The 20,210-nt window shown below is 44.7% G+C and overlaps 1 protein-coding gene across 2 annotated transcripts; it reads left to right on the top strand.

Moving 5' to 3' along the window:
- Positions 1-1,779: 1,779 nt before the first annotated feature.
- Positions 1,780-16,062, top strand: SAXO1 (stabilizer of axonemal microtubules 1). 2 transcript variants are annotated; one of them, XM_074813009.1, is made up of 3 exons: positions 1,780-1,953; positions 7,458-7,660; positions 14,980-16,062. In XM_074813009.1, the coding sequence occupies exons 1-3, from the start codon at positions 1,847-1,849 to the stop codon at positions 15,930-15,932; spliced, it is 1,263 nt and encodes a 420-aa protein (XP_074669110.1). In that variant the 5' UTR covers positions 1,780-1,846; the 3' UTR covers positions 15,933-16,062. The 2 variants fall into 2 exon arrangements, with proteins under 2 accessions (XP_074669110.1, XP_074669111.1); XM_074813010.1 differs by having other exon boundaries at positions 1,886-1,975.
- Positions 16,063-20,210: the final 4,148 nt, after the last annotated feature.

Here is a 20,210-nt window from a genome sequence, read left to right as displayed (position 1 = left end):
CTAGGTAGTATAGCTGTTTCCCCAACTCCAGTCTGAGTGCAGTTTTACCATAAAAAGCTAACATAAGGGCCTCATCAATACAATCCAAAGCCAAGCTGAAGACTGGCTTGCTGCATCATAGACTTTAAGAGACTAGGGGGACGAAAGTACCCTTAAGGGTGATGTGAAGCCAGCAGATTTGAAGCAGAAAGAATAGGCAGATCATTTTCCCTTGGAGAATGAGTAATAATTCCTAGGAATGCTGGGAGACCACAAGTGTGGCCAGAAAGTGTCTATACAGCCTGCATTTAGAAGGTTTTTGTCACAAAATCCATTCCAGCAAGGTCACATGGACCAGCAACAGTGAGCATATTAATCTTTTTTTTTCATTTTCTTCTTTGCCTCTCCTCCAGTTATGTGAAAGCTGGAATATTATAAGGTTCATAAGAGAGTGGGGCATTTTTTTTTTCTTCTGAGATTTCCACCCTGAAGTCTTCTAATATTTTAATTGATGGGGATAGTCTGCCTTACACCCGTTAAGGACTCCCTTTGGGTCCAAACTCAAAACTTTTCTAAGGCAAAAATGTATCTACCCAGACTCCTCCTGATTTATGATTTCACAGAAGGATTTGTAATCCAAGTGAGAAAATGGCTTGTCAAAAAGTTGCTGAATTTTGTTTGAGCCCTCTGGGTCCTTCTTCCCCTCTTGTACTAGTTTGGAAAATGAGTCAGTATATAAAGGTGTATCATGGAATGTAGACCAGACGTTGTCTGTACAAATTTAGGTACTCAGACATCTACTGATTCTAGACTGCTCAGCATGTAATTTAACAGGGACTTTGTTAAGTATAGAAGCTCTTTTGAATGAGTAATTCATATCTGGACTAGACATAGCACTGGAAAACATACATCCAGTAGGGAACACTCTGACTTTGGTAGGAATTATGTATAAGAATAAAACCAGGGGCCACCTTCTCTCACTGTAACTCTTGTGGGCTGGTACCTGAAGTCCTTAATCAGCAACCTTTGCATTGATTTTAGCAAGTTTGATCCAAACCAGAGAGGGACATAAATTATTATGTCTCTAGGAAGAAATCTGAGGGTGAGATCCAAAACCTCATTTTGACAGGATGAGTCTTGCCCACCCTGCTCTGGTCCGGTCCCAGTATGGAAAAGAGGAGGTCGTCAGTGATGGACGATCCATGGTGGTGTCTTAGTTTCAGTCAGGAGGGAGCTTCCTCAGAAAATCAGTTCTCACTGTCCTTATTTTGGTGTACGTTATGGTGCATATTTTGCACTGCATATCTTGCAGTACCCAGACTGAATTGCTTTCAGAAAGAGAGATGGGCAGAGCAGTGCTGCCCAAGTGTGAGTGAATAGAGACTCCCAAACTGTTATCCTTTTTCTTCTCACTTGTCTACACAAGTGAGCTCAATATATGGGCAAAGCAGGATAATAAATTTATGAGAAATGGCAAAAATGGGACATTAAACAGAGTTTCTAGTCCAGCACAATATGGCACTTGCTTTTTTCTTTGTCTAAGTGAATTTGGTTTTCTTAGGCTGTTTTTGTTGGATTCATGGACTTTTTTGACTGCAGGCTGTAGTAGTAGATGGAAACAACTGTTTCTTTGTGCAGGTTATGCTTTTGCACTTTAAATAATCAAGGCTGTAGCAGTCATTGCCGTGCTCACTTATCCACTATTTTGTAGTTGCAATCTGCAGCTGACTTATACAATGAAGTATTATTATTCAGCTACCTGCGAGTCACTAACTCCTGTGCTGTTTTTTTCCCTTGCAGATGTCACCGTTGTCCACAACTCCCCACCAGGACCTATGAGAAGAGTGAGAAGCTACTCTCGGAGTACATGGAGAGATACCCCCTTTATCCCATCACTGCTCTCAGAGGCTCATTTAAGCCAAAGGAAGGGTACCAAATGATGCAGAAACCCATGGAAGGCATCTCCACTATGAAGTATGAAAAACAGTGAAAGAGAGTGAGGACTGTGACTTAAATAATGTGTGTGTGAGAGATGGATAATGGAGAAAAAAAAATTACTGGTTTTCAGAAGGGAAGCATGAAAAGAACAATGTTGACTTGTACAATCACTCATGAGGGCTCTATGAAGGAGGAATGCAGGTCCTTCTGAGGTCAGTTGTTGTAGTGGAGTCAAGCAGCTATTTTTCTTGCACTTCCTGGAGGTTGAGATGTGATCTGATCAGAGACTACATGGGCCATAGAAGCCCAGTCATGGTCTTGGCTTTTGCTCAGTTTCTATTTTGGGAAGGTTTCTGGGAAACCAGCAAAAATTTTGTGTGGGAAAGTATGGGTGATATTAGAGGAGTATTTTTCTTTTCTTCTGTATTTTGTGTGGCACTTCGTACACTGTAAGAGGAGTGACTGCTTTCCAGGGAGGTGGGAATTTAGTAGAGCTTGATGATTGGAAAGGGAGTGTGGGTGTTTTCCTCAAGGCACTGTGGATTGCTGAGCTGTTTCTGCTTCTCAGCCATGATGTTGCTCGGTGTTAGTGTTTGGAAGAAGTCCTCACACTTGCACTGTGCTCATTTCCCTGATGGAAGTAACCTCTGAGGCTCTTCCCTGCTGCTGGTAGAGTGATGTGCCAAGGGCTTGTCCACAGAAGAAACTCACAGAAAATAGGAATCTGATAATTTCATATGAATCTGAGAGCTTCCATTTCCTTAAACAGTGGCTGCTGCCTGATCTTGATGTGTACTTCATTTGTCATCACAGGCAGAGTCATGAGCAACATCACTCTTGCCTTTGCTGAACCAAATAAGAGACCTAGGAGATGCCAATTGCTATTAACATGGTTACATGGATAAGGGAAGAGCAACTGACATCATCTACCTGGACTTGTGCAAAGCATGTGATACTATCCCACATGACATCCTTGTCTCTAAATTGGAGAGACATGGATTAGACAGAGGGATCACTTGGTGGATAAGAAACTGGCTGGTTGGTCGCACTTAAAGAGCTGCAGTCAGTGGCTCAATGTCCAAGTGGAGAATGGTGATGAGTGGTGTTCCTCAGGAGTTGGTATTAGGGCGAGTGCTGTTTAACATCTTTGTTAGTGACATGGACAGTGGGATTGAGTGCACCCTCTGCAACTTTGCTGACAACACCAAGGTGTGTGGTGCGGTTGACACTGGAGGGAAGTGATGTGCCATCCAGAGGGACGTGGACAGGCTGGAGAGGTGGGCCCGTGCAAACTTCATGAAGTTCCACAAGGCCAAGTGCAAGGTCCTGCACATGGGTCAAGGCAATCCCATGCACAAATACAGGCTGGGGGATGAGTGGATTGAGAGCAGCCCTGCAGAGAAGGACTTGGGGATGGAAAACTGACTATGAACCATCAATGTGCACTTGCAGCCCAGAAAGCCAACTGTATCCTGGGCTGCATCAAAGGAAGTATGGCCAGCAGGTTGAGGGAGGTGATTCTCCCCCTCCACTCTGCTCTTGTGAGATCTCACCTGGAGTACTGTGTCCAGCTCTGGGGCCCCCGGTGTAAGAAAGACATGGACCTGCTCAAGAGGGTCCAGAGAAGGCCACAAAGATGACTGGGGGACTGGACCACCTCCCTTATGAGAACAGGCTGAGAGAGTTGGAGTTGTTTAGCCTAGAGAAGAGAAGGCTCCGGGGAGACCCTATAGCGGCTTTCCATGACTTAAAGGGGGCTACAGGAAGGATGGTGAGGGACTCTTTATCAGGGAGTGTAGTGACAGGGCAAGGGATAACAGTTTTAAACTGAAAGAGGGTAGATTCAGAAGAGATACAAGGAAGAAATTCTTTCCTGTGAGGGTGGTGAGACAGTGGAACAGGTTGCCCAGAGAAGCTGTGGCTGCCCCCTCCCTGGCAGTGTTCAAGGCCAGGTTGGACGGGGCTTTGAGCAACCTGGTCTAGTGGAAGGTGTCCCTGCCCATGGCAGGGGGTTGGAACTAGATGATCTTTAAGGTCCTTTCCAACCCAAACTGTTCTATGATTCTATGATTAATAAAGTCTTAACAGCTAACACCACCCCTTTGTCCTCATCCTGACATGGAAGGTCTACCAACTCCTTCCCCTACCTGTGCCTTTTTAAGAGGTGTCAATTTAAATCACAAATGTGGCTGATGAAGTCTGAAATGCCTGACTTAACTCATCTTTGGGATTCCTCTGTCTACATGGGAGTTTTCAGCAACAACCAAAAGGATCAGAGGTTTTCAAAGAGCAGACTTCACTTCTCTATATGCCTTCCATCTCTAGCATGAGCCAAAGCAGCTTTGTGTCTGCCTATATCTAATTCCTGGGCTTACTGGTGTTCTCTTAAGGCACGCAAGGAAGGGCAGCCACCATGTGGGGTCTGTCAAGGAGTCCTTAGAAACTTCCCATTCAATCAGCAAAACTATTCTTGCTCAGACAAGGCTAGTGATTCCCACAGTAACTGTTGCTCCTGGAGGTAAATACATTGTTTGCTTCTTCAGAGCATGCACTGAAATGCATAATATGTCAATTTTGCCAAATATGTAAAACTTGCCTACTCTTGTGTCATGGTTTAACCCCAGCCGGCAGCTGAGCTCCACACAGCTGCTCACTCACTCTCCTGCAATGAGATGGGGAAGAGAATTGGAAGAGTAGAAGTGAGAAAACTCATAGGTTGAGACAAAGACTGTTTAACAGGTAAAGCAAAAATCTGCACAAGCAAGCAAAGCAAAACAAGGAATTCATTCACTGCTTCCCATCAGCAGGCAGGTGTTTGGCCATCTCCAGGAAAGCAGGGCTCCATCACGTGTAATGGTGACTTGGGAAGACAAAACAGCATAACTCTGAACATCCCCCTGCTTTCTTCTTCTTCCCCCAGCTTTATGTTGCTGAGCATGACGTCATATAGTCTGGAATATCCCTAAGGTCAGTTGGGGTCAGCTGTCCCAGCTGTGTCCCATCTCAACTTCTTGTGCATCCCCAGCCTACTCACCAGTGGGGTGGTGTGAGAAGCAAAAAAAGTGTGTAAGCACTGCTCAGCAATAATGAAAATATCCCTGTGTTATCAATGCTGTTTCCAGCACAAATCTAACACATAGCCTCATACTAGTTGCTATGAAGAAAATTAACTCTATCCCAGCCAAAATGAGTACACTTTGTAAGAGGACAAAACAGAGCCCAAACAGTTAGCCATTGGATTGCAGGTCTTGCTGTCCTCTGGAAAACACTGGTAAGAAAATACACTCAATGTGAAAGTATCAAGGCCTAGTGGAAAAGTGCCACCACCTATCAGAGGGCTGCTAAAGGCTCTGGTTCTGTGTGGCTAAACTCGGAATGAATTGAACAAGTGTATGGGAATAACTGCAGGGACTGTGAAGCCAGCAAGCACTTAAGTTGTCACCAGTCTTCTCTAATAACACTTTGGTGAGTGTTGGGTGTCATATTGCAACAGCAAGCCCCCTTGATAAAGTCTGGGAGTTACAGGCAGTACCGTTGTGGTGGTTTGACCTTGGCTAAATGCCAGGTACCCACCAAGTCGCTCTATCACTTCCCCCCCTTCCCCCTTTTTTTCTCAATAGGGCAAAGAAGGGAAAGAAAATAAGATAGGAAAAGAAAACAACCCTTGTGGGTAAAACAACAGCAGTTTTAATATAAGCAAAGCGAAGCAAAGGTCCGCGTGCGGAAGCAAAAAAAGAAAACAGATTTATTCTCTACTTCCCATGAACAGGCGATGTCGGGCCTTCTCAGGAAGCAGGGCTCCAATACGCGTAGTGGTTGCCTCGGAGGACCAAGGGTGACCCCACCCCCTTCCTCCTTTCTCCCAGCTTTATACTGAGCAGACGTCATATGGTCTGGAATATCCCTTTGGTCAGTTCGGGTCAGCTGTCCTGGTTGTGTCCCCTCCCAAGATCTTGCCCACCCCGTCCCACTGGGGGGGAAAAATGTCAGAAGAAGCCTTGGTGCTGTGTAAGCACTACTCAGCAGTAGCCACAACACCAGTGTGCTATCAACACCCTGCCAGCTCCCAACATCAAACACAGCACCATGAGGGCTGCTACAGGGGAAAACCAATTCTGGCTCAGCCAGAGCCGGTACAACCGTTTTTCATGCCGCTTTGGATGCAGGTTGCCACTGATTTGTCAGCAGATCAATCTCTCCTCTGTAATCTCCAATGCAGGTTCTGTTGTATTGCAATAGTCAGAGTGGGAAAAGGTACTTCCACTGCCAGAAAACCCTGTATCATACTGGTAAAGAATTGCTTGCCTGTAACCTGTTACTTGCCTATGGTACAGGCTCAGCTGTTTCAAACGTGGGATTGTGCAGTGTACTGTGAGTGGCTTGGGGAAGACCCTCTGTTACTGAGCCCTCCCTGCTGTTGAGGATGCTGCATGCCTGTTATATTCCTGCTTGTCTTTTCTTGGCCTCTCTTAAAATACACATTGGCTTTAAATTGCTGACAAATGTATGCGAAGGGGATACAACATGTGTAACATCTACATAAGTACCTCTTGATGCTCTTGGAATTTTTTCTTAATTCTGCATTTCTGTTTTTACCCATATACCTAATACTTTGCAATGTGAATTCTCTTCCCTTCTGCTCCACACAGACTTTTGAGAACCTTGTTTATTTGCTAAAATACATAACTAATACAGTATATCCAGAGGTTCAGGTTCTTGTCCATCACTCCAGATGCAAAGCACCATATTAATATTAGAATAGCTCCTGTACTGACCATTTCTCCTCACTGTCTGCCAATGGTGTAAACAGATCTGCACACCAGTGGAAAAGTACTCTGACATTAGAGACTGAATTTGCTGGTGCCAGGCAGTAGACTCTCTGCCCTGTACCAAAGGATGTGGGGAGTGAAGTAGGTTTAGATTAATGAATGTTGGATGGTGATGTTATTTTCTTCTCCATTTTGTTTCTGTAATGGTTTATTTGAGTTAAGTAACACTACTCCAGTATCTTAAAATAGCTCTTTTATGGCGGTACCTGAGAAAAAGCTCACTATCTGACCATGATGATGTTTTTTTCCTCACCTGGTGTTTTGTTGTGAAACTGTTTTGTTGTTCTCTCCCCAACCTGGGCTGAACTGCTGTACAGTGAATTGTCTGGAAGACTATTGTTGCCTTTCTCATACATTTTCCATACATATTAAATAGACTGCTATAATTATTGGGCTTTTAAAAGGGGTTATGTCTTCTGGTGTAACTCCACTGTAGAACAGAGATAGCTTTGTGTAAGGCCGTTAACCTCACTGGATGGAGAGAAGGGGGAACTTGACATGTCTGAGGTTGTCCAGAGCTGCCTCAGTTCCTTTTTCAGAGCCCTGGTTTCCAAATGTGAAAGACTTGTGTATTTCACTGACTGCCTGTATCCTATCCAGACTTTCTTAGGCTGTGGAGATAAGGGGAAGTATTAATTTCTTTGTGTGTCCAGAAGAAGGAACATAATTTTTTCCATAAAACAAAAGACATAATGAAATTATTCTTCACAGGAGAGATTACATAGCTCATGAAGTGTTGCCACGGAAACTTAAACCATCTGAAAAGCATGTCAAGAGTGATGAGAGTATGGATTTGACCTCCACTTATAAACAAGATTATAACTTTTACCGTGTCTCTCAAGTACCTCCATACCGCCCCCATGTGACAAGACAGATCCCCAGCGCCAAGGCTTATACAAGAACCACTTACAAAGGTATGTGCCCTTCCAACTTCTTTCAGGACTTCACCAGTAGCTTCATTTTTGAAGAAGACAGATCAAAACAGTGTGCAGTTGTTAATCCTTCTGTCTATGTATGCCAACAAGCTGTGCAGGAACCACAACAATATGGAAAACATATCTGATTAACACGTGGCTCAGAGACTGGTGCCACCGTTGGAATTTTGGGTTCTTTGACCATGGCGAGGTTTATAAGGCACCTGGTCTGCTGGCGACAAATGAGAAAGGTGGGATGCAGCTGTCTCTGAGGGGGGAAAGGATTCTGGGGCGGGAGTTAGCAGGGCTTATTGACAGGGCTTTAAACTAGATATGAGGGGGGAAGGGGAGATAACTGGGCATGTTAGGAACAAGCTTAAGGGAAGTGTGCCAAAGCTTGAAGGATGGTGGACTGGTGAGGGCTCTCCCTCTGCCACTTCATTTGAGAGAAGGGAAAGATGTTCAGGAACCGTGGAAGCACCTGAGAAGGGTCTGGTAGGGAATAGGGCCCATGCTCACAAGAGGGTGTTGGATTCATTAGCTCATCTCAAGTGCATCTACACCAATGCACGCAGTATGAGCAACAAACAGGGGGAGCTTGAAGTCATGATGCAGCACAAGAACTATGACATAGTAGCTATCACAGAAACGTGGTGAGATGCCTCACATGACTGGAGCACAGCAATTGATGGCTACAAGCTCTTCAGGAGGGATAGGCAGGGAAGGAGAGGTAGTGGAGTGGCCCTATATGTAAGAGAATGCTATGAGAGCTCAGAAATCAAGTATAGTGATAACGGGGTCGAGAGTGTTTGGATTAGGTTAAGGGCCAATAAAGCGGATCTTGCTGTGGGAGTCTGCTATAGACCCCCCAACCAAAGCAGCGAGGTGGATGAAGCTTTCTATAAACAGTTGGGAGAAATCTCGTGGTCACTTTAACCTCCCGGGTATCTGCTGGGAATACAACACAGCAGAGAGGGAACAATCCAGGAGGTTCCTGAAATGTGTGGAGGATAACTTCCTCATACAGCTGGTGAGTGAACCGACCAGGAAAGGTGCCCTCCTGGACATGCTTCTTGTGAACAGGGAAGAGCTTGTGGGGGAGGTAAAGGTTGGAGGCTGTCTAGGGTGCAGTGATCATGAGATGATCAAATTTTTGATCCTTTGAGAAACAAAGAGAGGGGTTAGTAAAACTGCCACCTTAGACTTTGGGAGGGCTAACTTTGACCTGTTCAAGATACTGATTAACAAAATCCCTTGGGAGGCTGCCTTGAAGGAAATGGGAGTCCAGGAAGCTGGTCATATTTCAAGAGAGAAGTCATAAAGGCACAGGAGCAGGCTGTTCCCATCTGCTGAAAAACAAGCAGGAGGGGAAGGAGACTGGCCTGGCTAAACAGGGACCTTTGGCTGGATCTCAAGAACAAAAGGTGAATCTATCGCCTTTGGAAGAGGGGCCAGGTCTCTCATGAAGACTATAAAGATGTAGTGAAGTTACGCAGGGAGAACATTAGGAGAGCCAAAGCGCAGCTAGAGCTCAACTTGGCTGCAGCTGTTAAGGATAACAAAAAATCTTTCTATAAATTCGTTAACAGCAAGAGGAGGATTCGAGAAAGTCTCCCTCCCCTACTGGATGCAGAGGGAAACATGGTAACTAAGGATGAGGAAAAGGCTGAGGTGCTCAACACCTACTTTGCCTCAGTCTTTAGCAGTGGAACTGGCTGTTCCCTGGACACCCAGCCTCATGAACTGGGAGATGGGGAGGGGAAGCAGACTGATGTCACCACAGTTGAAGAGGAGATGGTCAGAGACCTGCTACACCACTTGGATGCACACAAGTCTGTGGGACCGGATGGGTTACACCCAAGGGTGCTGAAAGAGTTGGCAGATGTGCTCGCCAAGACACTTTCCATGATTTACCTGAAGTCATGGCTAACTGGGGAGGTCCCACTGGACTGGAGGGTGGCAAATGTGACACCCATCTACAAGAAAGGCAGGAAGGAGAATCCAGGAAACTATAGACCTGTCAGTCTGACCTTGGTGCCAGGGAAGGTCATGGAGCAGGTCATCTCGGGTGCCATTACAAGTCATATAATGGACAACCAGGAGATCAGGCCTAGTCAGCATGGGTTTATGAAAGGCAGGTCCTGCCTGACAAACCTGATCTCCTTCTACGACAGGGAGACCCGCTTATTGGATGAGGGAAAGGCTGTGGATGTTGTCACCTTGACTTCAGTAAGGCCTTTGACACCGTTTCCCACAGCATTCTCCTGGCGAAACTGACTACTCGCGGCTTGGATGGGCACACGCTTTGCTGGAAAAACTAGCTGGATGGCTGGGCCCAAAGAGTGGTGGTGAACGGATGAATATTGATGATCTAGATGAGGGGGTCGAATGCACCCTCAGTAAGTTTGCAGATGACACCAAGTTGGGTGGGAGTGTTGATCTGCTCGAGGGTAGGGAGGCTCTGCAGAGAGATCTGGACAGGCTGGAGTGATGGGCTAAGGCCAACTGTAGGAGTTTCAATAAGGCCAAATGCCGGGTGCTGCACTTGGGCCACAACAACCCCCAGCAGCGCTACAGGCTTGGGGAGGAGTGGCTGGAGAGCTGCCAGTCAGAGAGGGACCTGGGGGTGTTGATTGACAGCTGGCTGAACAGGAGCCAGCAGTGTGCCCAGGTGGCCAAGAAGGCCAATGGCATCCTGGCTTGTGTCAGAAATAGCGTGGCCAGCAGGGACAGGGAAGTGATCTTACCCCTGTACTTGGCACTGGTGAGGCTGCACCTCAATGACTGTGTTCAGTTTTGGGCCCCTCACTACAAAAAGGACATTGAATCACTCGAGCGTGTCCAGAGAAGGGCAACGAAGCTGGTGAAGGGTCTGGAGCACATGTCGTACGAGGAGTGACTGAGGGAACTGGGGTTGTTTAGTCTGGAGAAAAGGAGGCTGAGGGGAGACCTCATTGCCCTCTACAGCTTCCTGAAAGGAGGTTGCAGAGAGCTGGGGATGAGTCTCTTTAACCAAGTAACAAGCGATAGGACAAAAGGGAATGGCCTCAAATTGCGTCAGGGAAGGTTTAGACTGGATATTAGGAAGCATTTCTTTACAGAACGGGTTGTTAGGTGTTGGAATGGGCTGCCCGGGGAGGTGGTGGAGTCCCCATCCCTGGAGGTGTTTAAGAGTAAGGTTGGGAACTGTCAGTGTTAGGTCAATGGTTGGACTGGATGATCTTCAAGGTCTTTTCCAACTTAGACGATTCTGTGATTCTGTGAAATTGTTGGGAATACAGACCTGCATTAATAGCAGCATTGGGATCTCTCTGAATTCACCTCCTTTGCATGTCTGACAGAGCTACAGGCATCCTAAGTAGAAGTAGGGCCATGTGAACTCCTGCAAGTGGGTCCAGCAGCATCATATTTAGGATATACTGAACATACTCTTGGTATACTGCAGGGCTGGTCCACGCATTCAGTGGATCAGACATATCTAAAATATATAGAATTTGCTATGTCTGAGCAGGTCATGAAGCATGGGACCCTTTTTGTGTGTGCTGCAGAGTTAATCTGTGAATGTGCAAGAGATGTATATGGGAATTGTGGACCACAGAAGGTCCACACAAATGTCCAAAGCACTCAAGTTCTATTCCTGGTAAAACGGGTGAACAGTGCATCTAACTATACCCTTGTTTCTCAGCAGCAGTAACTTGGCGTAGGTGGTTTGTTTTTGTGGGGGCTTTGTTCCTTCCTCTCCATCAGCATGAATTCTCTTCTGCGTGCACTGGGAGAAAACTTTCAGTTGCATAGTCACAGCAGCTGTGCTAATTTTGATAGTAAGTCATAAGTAGAAAATCAGAGGATTTTGCCTCCCCTCTGCACACCTTCCAGCTAGCTAACACTGCTAGGCAGATAGCTAGGATTGTGTATTTCTTAAAATAATTTTAAATTATGTTATTTTTTATTTTATTTTTATTTTGCTGTGCAAATATAAAAGCTTATGATTGGTGCTGGCATTGAGCTTTGTCCCAATGTACAGAAACAATTTTCTTAAAACTCAAAGTGACAAAGGAAGCAAGGAAATTAAAGGTATGTGAATACAGTGTTAAGATTACCCATCTGAAATGACTGAAAGTCAGACTTTAGTGCAGGTGCATATTTGCAAGAGCATAAACTGGAATTTTTACATTAAGCACACTGGAAATATTGTCCATTTAGAATGACTTGAGTTGTGAAGACTATGACCCACAGGTGCAAAATACCCACGTTTACACAATTTTGAACACTTTGTTTTGCATAGGCAATGTCACCAGATGGTATTCATTGGAATAGCTTCAGTGTAGCCAATAAAAAAAAGGCTGCTTTGTGCAAGTGGAGCATTCTCCCTTCTGTGTTTAGATATCTTTAATTTTTCTGATTCTGAACCAGATGTATATCTTTGTCTTTTATCAGTGTTTAGGTCAGCACCTTAACTGTTCCTCCAGAGCTCTAATAAAATGTATCACAGCCACATTTGGCTATAATTTACAGTATTTTTCAAAACACTGCAAATGGAAATCTTCATCCAAACCCCCTCAAAGATCAAGTTGCATACTGAATGAATTCCCTTTTAAAGGCCCAGGTTCACAAAACATACAAGTTTTCATTGTGCTATTCTCTAAGCATTGCTAGGTTTTACTGATCACTACTCAAGGGTGAAATTTTGAAACATGTTATTCAATTAATTATCATAATTCAGATATTTAAGCTGCATAAAACAGTGCTGTATTGGTATTAAATTACCTTTCCTACTGTATTGTCATACTCCTCACTAAGCACACCATATCCCAAATGACAATGTAGGTTTAAGATGATGCTATTGCATATCACAATTAATGTCAGATGACTTTGGAACTTAAGGTTTCAAAATTCACATCTCCTCCAAGCTGCACAGATAGCTGTTTCTATCCATCTGCAGGTGTGTAGTCTAATTTCAGTATTGTCTTGCTTGGTTATAGTGGGATGTGCCTAACCCTAAAATAACATATGGTTCATATCCTCCGTTCCCTCCTGTACCCCCTAATGTTTTCAAGATTGTGCTACATGGGAAACTATTAATATCTATGGGAGTAGAATTAGAGGTTAAATTAAATTGTAACATATTTTAAAGGAATAGTAGCACTGCTGGCTTAAACTAAGTAAAATTAATTCATAATGCCTATGAGGTCTCCCAACTGTGTAGAGCTTGTAAATTTTTACAGTTGAACATAGGTGGACCTGATTGTCATATTTTGAATATTTTGCAAAAGCTGTGGTTATGTTCAAAATGCACAGACTATTTTTCAGCAAAGCTGATGGGAGAACCTAAAAAGTTTTTTGCTACTGTTGGCTGGCATCTGAAATGTCAGATCTCTGAACAGCCCCTTGCTTATAGATGGGCTGAATCTCATCAGCTTCTCACTTTTTAACACTTTATTAATACATCCTCTGTAATGACAGATGTCCATATATGCTTGTGGTTCACCCTGTTGGACCATATCTCCAGAAAAATGATGTACCCTAGGCACAGGCACAAGGTCAGCATCCCGTGAGTGCGGTGGTGCCTGGACACCTCCCTATTCCTCCAGAGAAACAAGAGCACTTGGGGCATTTAAACAGCCTTGTCACTAGCAGGGCATCCAGCCTGGTCTTCAGTGGCACCAGCAGTGGCAAATGAAAGTCTATGCCAGCACACACAGGTAGGCCCATGTTCTCAGGTGACTACAGGAATTTGTAGCATGAGTACCCAAGGGCCAGGGTGCTCGCTGGGAGCGGCACAACGCCTGTGGCTGCTGCTTCCTCTTTTGTGCCAAGGCAGAGCAACTTGATTTGAACCAGAAGGACTTTAAATGGACACCTAACTAGGGCAAAAAATTAATTTTTTTTTTTTTTGTCAACCTTATGTTGTAATGAACACATCCTTTGTGTGATTGTGTTTGTGCGGTAAAACACCCACTGACATTCAAGAGGAATAACTCTGTTTGGATTGGAGAGTTCAAATATCCTGATACCTAAGAGCATCATTTACTCTCTAGTACTTTGAAATCTAGACTTCCTTCCTGGGCAGAGTCAGCTGGAAACTTATTTGATTCATTACTCTCAATGTGGTTTGAAAGGAGGGAAAATTTAAAAAAAAAAAAAAAAAAAAAAAAAAAAAGACTTGGGTTAGTTCCAAGACTATTTCATTCAACTTCCTACCAGTAACCATGATGCTCTCTAGGGGAAGTTGCACAAGAATACTAGGAAGGGAAAAAATGATGGTCTTGTGGCTGCAGCACTGGTTGGAGAGTTAGGCAGCTTTCTGGTGTGACTGAGTGCAAATCTTTTTAAATTTCAGTGCCTCATTTTTTTCCCCTGGTATCCTGCTGAGGAGGGAAGATATGAATGTCTCTAAAATGCCACCTAAAACATTTTCTGTCATGAATTTGGATAGTAAGATTTCTGAAGTATGGGCAATCTCTGCAATACGATTCAGTGCTTCAGATCAGTGTAGACTTGGTCTGCAAATTCCAGCATTCCTAATAAGGAAGAATTGGAGACAGAGGTACAAGCTCCTTCTCGGTTCCTGCTTGTACTGAGAGCAGGAGGACCACAGAGAGCAAAGCCAAGAGCTGAGGATCAGGAAGTGCCACACAGCACAACTTGCTGACACCAAGATGAGCTGCAAAACGCTGAACTCAGCAAATAGTAAGCAGCATCACATCTGTGCAGCTGAGAAATCACATTATCCCCAAATGAGAAGGTACAAACAAGAAGGGTAGTCCTGCAACTTGACCTTTAGAGTGGAATCGTGGACATGTGTTTCTTCTTGCCCCAGAGATAAGTGGGAGACACCTGAACAGCCTTCTGCAGACGTAGGCATACTCTGCCTATGCTCTGAGCCAGCCACACCATAGCTGCAGGAAGGTAAATGAAGGGGATTGAAGTCAATGCCATGATACTCCACTTTCATGATTTCTGGTTGACTGAGCATGAGGACAGCATCCACTCAGTCAGCTGTAGAAAATGTCTCTGCAAGACTGAGAATGTAGTTTAATCTTCCCGTATTGTATTTCACCATCTCAGTAGGTATGGGTGGGTACAGGACTATTTTCATTCCATTTTCTATGTAGATGCTAAGCATTTCTAGGGGTTAGCACACTAGTGTATAATGTGTTCTACAGCAGCTCTTCTAATAGGATTTGTCAATCATTACATCAATAAAAATTTATTACAGCAGAAAATGTAATAATCAAAACATAATATGGTATATGCCTAAACTCACCAAAGAACTTCAGTTGAGCACTTACTTACATAGGATTTCTTCTATGTTTCAGATGACTATGTGCTATGGCATGAACCGAAGACAGAGTCATTAAGACCAAATGACAGGTTTCACCCATCAGAAGAAAAATTTGACCACAGAACCATTGTCCAGGATGACTATCTCTACAGGGGGCCGGTTGCCACTCAAAGCTGCAGACCTCTGAATCTGGTCCAGAAAACGAAAGCTCCTTTTGAGAATATAACTAATTATAGAGTGAGTTATGTGCCACATCCTCTGGAGAAACGTTATGTCCATAAAAATGAGAAATACAAGGTCAGTGAGGTCCCATTTGATGGCCTCACTACCCACAAAGTTTCTTACAAGGGGCTGGCTGGTCAGTCAGCCAGGCTTACAAAACCACACCAGCCAAAGCTTCTCCATGATCTTCCATTTTCCTCTACAACTGAGTTTCAGGAAAGTTACCAAGCTTGGCCACAGCCTCCCATATTCACCAAAAAACTGTATGTATATGTTCCTCCTCTAGAGAAAAGGGACCTTCACACCACTACTCAGATGCATTACAAGTACCCAAATGGCAAGCCAGCCAAGATGTGTCGATCTTTGGCCCAGCTTAAAAAAAGTACTGAGCCATTCAATAGCTCTTCAATAATGAAGGAAGACTATAAGCCTTGGCCGTGCAAGAGACTAAAACCAATCACTCATGCTCAGGAGCTGACTTTCCCAGCAAAACCAATGGATTGCTTGACTACCTTTCATACCCATTATGTGCCTCATCCACTCACAGTTACGAAGAGCTATAAACCTGTCTGGTCGGGCCCAAAGCATCACACTCTGCTAGATGCTAAAACTATCTACAATACCAGCTACACACCAAAGGGGATTGTTAGATGCTTGGCTTCTTACAAAAACCCACCTGGTTACGTCTTTGAGGGAGCTGATGCTGATGGTCACAATCTCTATGTCCCTGCTTCCAAGGGTGAGTGCCTGCAAGGTGGACACTGAAGGAAAAAGAGTAGATGCAGCCTTCTTGGAAATGTATTCAAAGAACAGGGCCTCCGTGAACTACAAATGACAGTTTGACTTTGTTTGTAACCTTCTTTCAAACCAATTTCACATTTGGAAAGCTCTTAAAATAAACTTAATTCCCAGGCAGTGGCTTTTTCTGGATAATTTGCTCAAATGAAAAACAAAATCCAGGGAAAAGACACACTGATCCTTGTTTCTCTGTATTTTTTGTCTTTTTCCTACCTAACTCTTGCTCTTTAATTGAGAACTTCAATGCCTCCTAATTTGGTGTTTCTCTGAAGCAGAGCCATTGTGTGCTGCCTGACCTCCCTTGGAGGAAGGGTTTATTTAATTGAGTCTATTTCAGTCTCCTCCTGAGTGGAATGCTGATCACAAGGCGAGCCTGTGCACCTCATGGACAGCACTGTGCTTCTGCTCTTTCTGGCCTCCAGCAGTCCCCCCTTTGCTCTGTAACACAGCTAAAGAAAAGCAACATCTTCCCAGCCTGCAGTTTAATTTTGATTAAAATGGGCAGTGTCTTTAGCAAATGTACTGGGTTTCTGTGTGTGTCAGGGGTTTTTGGTAGCGCAGGAGGGGGCTACAATGGTGGCCTCTCTGAGAAGCTTCAGACAGACAAGATCACTATAGAGCATCTGAGAGGTTTCTGAACAAGTGCTAGTTCATCTAGCATCTAGTTCTGCCACATACACAAGTATACTTTCATCTTCCTCCTCCTGTATGCAGCTTCAAAAACAATTACACAAACCTGTGGTGTAGTTCAGTGACATTTTATGTTCTTTTTCAGGGCTTCTAAGTTGTACTTCCTTCTCTCTGAGATTGTCACCACTCTAAGAAAAAGTTAAATTTAATTGGCACAAATATAAGGTAAAATGAACTTCTGTTCATCTTTATCCATAAATTCATTCTGCATGAAAACAGTAACCAAATCCTGTGTACTGCAGTGTAGTTCATCTCTATTTTTTGTGTTAAACACCTCCATTCTGCCCCAAATCACAATTTTGTCTTGTGCTGATTTGCTGTCCTGGTTTGAGACCAGAGGGAAACTGAGCACCATGCAGCCACTCCCTCACCTCTTCCCCCTCTGGAATGGGAAGGAGAAAATAAAGCAAAAGGCTCGGGAATTGAGATAAGAACAGGGAGGGATGATTCACCCATTATGGTTATGGTTAAAAGACAGACTCTTTAGGGGAAGAAAACACGATTTTAATACCAACACTAAGAACAACAACACTTAACAGCGTTACAACATCTTAAAACCACCTTCCCCCCACCCCTCCCTTGTTCCTAGGCTCAGCTTTTTGTCCTGATTACCTCCTCCTTGACAGCAGCACAGGGGGCATGGAATGGGGTGTGCTGTCAGTCTGGTGCTCCTTCCTACTCACGGGGAGGACTCCTCACATTCTCTCCTGCTGCAGCATGATTCCCCTCTCATGGGAGACAGTCCTCCATGAACCTTCTCTGATGTGAACCCTTCCCATGGGCTGTAGCCCTTCCCAAGCTGCTCCAGCATGGGTCCCTCCTGCGTGTTGCAGTCCTCCCAGTGTCAAACTGCAACAGTGGGGGCTTCTTCCCACAGAGTCCTGACCTTCATTGGGTGCAGCCACCTACTCCGGTGTGGGATCCTCCACAGGCTGCAGAGAGGCATCTGCTCCACTGTAGACCCTCATGGGTGGCAGAGGGGGGGAGCCCTGCTGTCTCACCATGGGCTGCAGGGGAATCTCTGCTCTGGCGCACCTCCCCCCACTCCTTTCTCCACAGACCTTGGCGTTTGCAGATTTGTCATCCTCGCAACTTCTCCTCACAACTCCCACTACTCCTCCCATTTCCCCTTCTTAAATATGTTATCACAGAGGCGCAGTCACCACTCTGGCCTTGGCCAGAGATGGGTCCGGACTTTGAGCTGGGGGAGCTGTGAGAAGCTTCTCACAGGGGCCACTGCTGTACCCCCCTCCCCAGCTACCAAAAAGTCCACCACACAAACACAGCACATCATCTCAGTTGGAAAGTGGCATTTGGGAAGAGAACTGCAGTCTAGCTTCATTGGGTTGGGAAACTTCCATAAGGAATTTTCTCACCAAAGTTTGCTTTTGGCTGATCCCATTACAAATCCCTTTCCCCCTACGGTACTAGTGTCTCTGACTCCTTCCCACATTGGAAGCAGTAATTTGATGATTTGTGCCTCTGTTCTTGCTTTTGTGGGGAAATACTGCTTTGGGGCAACCTGATTTTCACTTCTCCATCTGGCTGCATGTCTGTCCCACAGATGTTTTAGGCTTCATTCAGTAGGGAAGAAATAGGGTAACTCTTTAAGAGACAATGCTGTGTTTGGCTTTATATTCCCTCTTTTCACCAGCTCACTAGTGCTGTGACTGCTGGTGTGAACTATCCCCAGACAGGCAAGAGGGCTCATGTGGCACTGCCGAGTGCCATCACACAGGCTTGAGGGTGCTGTTTTGCTGGGTGAGCAGGCCCCTTCTTTGCTTTGCTCTCTGCCAAAAAAAGAAGAGTGTCAGTGGGATCCTCTGTGCACAGCTGGATTTGATCTGCTGTGATTTGTATGTAGTGGGTTAACTGAGATTTTTTTCTTTTTTGGTAATAAAATCACTAGGTTGTATGCTATTAGTTGAAAACTGACTCCCATCAGTGTTTCAGTCGGTGAAGTGGTTTAACAAGTATCCACCAACCTCATGGGCTATTTATTTAAACCAATAATTTATGCGTTTATAAAAAAAGCAGCATGTTGAAGAGGGTTGGGGGGAAGTCTCCATATAGTCCAAACCAAATTACTCCTCAGCCCAACCATTAAGCACTTCCTTAAAAGAAACAAACCCGTCCCGGCTCCTCACTTGGAGAGCAAGCTGTTTATAGCCTGTCTGGTGTGACCTTTCTGGTTCAGGTTTTATTACTGTGCTTTGCCACTGGCCCTAGGGAGTTTGTAAATGAAGTAGGCTCAGACTTCATGTGAGACCTAGAAGGAGCAGACTAATTTATAGTATTAAAGAAGGTAGTAGTAGGGAGTGGTTTCCCATGCCCATGTCGTCCTAAGCACGTGTGGATAACTATACGCTTACTATGCAATTGTTCACATCCTGCCACTGCTTAAACAAACAGTATTTATATGCAGCCAGAGTAAAACCCCCCGGCGTTCCCTTCCCTTTTAACCTCATAAAACTGCATACTTTTATTTATATCTACACAAATATAAAGCTTTTCTTTGCAAAGGGCTTAAAAGCTTAAGCAACACTCTTGTTTTTCCCTTTTTTTTTTTCACTCTGAGGTAAGCAGTGTTTTAGCAGGAAGGATAGAGAATTGCAACCTGAACAAGTAGCACACCATTTGTTCATTGTTTTGGCTTAAAAGACCTAGTTATCACAGTTTCATAAACCCTATCCCTTGCTCAAGCCAGCTGAAGTGCCTCCCTGCTCCTCCCTGGCTGCAGAGTACTTGCTCTGTCCGAAAGAGAGGAGTCTCATGCCTGCGCTCTCTTCAGCTGATGCAGTCCTCCCTGCACTGCTGCAGCCCTCCTATACCCTTAGGGATTTATCCAAATGCCTGATTTTTCAGCTGGTCCCCAGGAAATTTGTGTGTCTTGGCAAGTGTGGAGGCACCCTTCAAGACAAGAATGATGCCTCTGGTGAAGGATGAGCATTTTGTAGTACCAGGGGTCCTTTTGTTCTGTGAGTTTAGCGCTGGTTCTTTAGTAGTATCATGGCTTAACCCAGCAGGCAGCTAAACAACACACAGCCATTTGCTCACTCCCCTCCCTGCAGTGGGATGGAGGAAAGAATCGGAAAAAAAGTTAAAATTCATGGGTTGGTATAAAGACAGTTTAATAGAACAAGAGAAAAAAGGGATAATAATAATAATAAAGATAAAAGAATTAGAATATACAAAGCAAGTGATACACAATGCAATTTCTCACCACCCACCAAATGATGCCCAGCCAGTTCCTAAGCAGTGACCCCTAGCCAGCTTTCTTCTTTTTATGTACTGAGCATGACATCATACGGTATGTAATATCCTTTCGGCCAGTTTGGGTCCGCTGTCCTGGCCATGTCTTCTCCCAACTTCTTGTGCCTCCTAGCCTACTCACTGGCAGGGCTGTATGAGAAGCTGAAGAGTCCCTGACCACTGCTTAGCAACAACTAAAACGTCAGTGTATTACCAACATTATTCTCATCCTAAATCCAAAACACAGCCCTATACCAGCTACTGGGAAGAAAAATTAACTCTATCCCAGCTGAAACCAGGACA

Source organism: Strix aluco, chromosome Z, assembly GCF_031877795.1.
Source record: "Strix aluco isolate bStrAlu1 chromosome Z, bStrAlu1.hap1, whole genome shotgun sequence".
In the NCBI taxonomy this organism is placed as follows: Eukaryota; Metazoa; Chordata; class Aves; order Strigiformes; family Strigidae; genus Strix; species Strix aluco.
The sequence above is the reverse complement of the archived record's forward strand: the minus strand, read 5'-3'. Positions and strand labels throughout refer to the sequence as shown.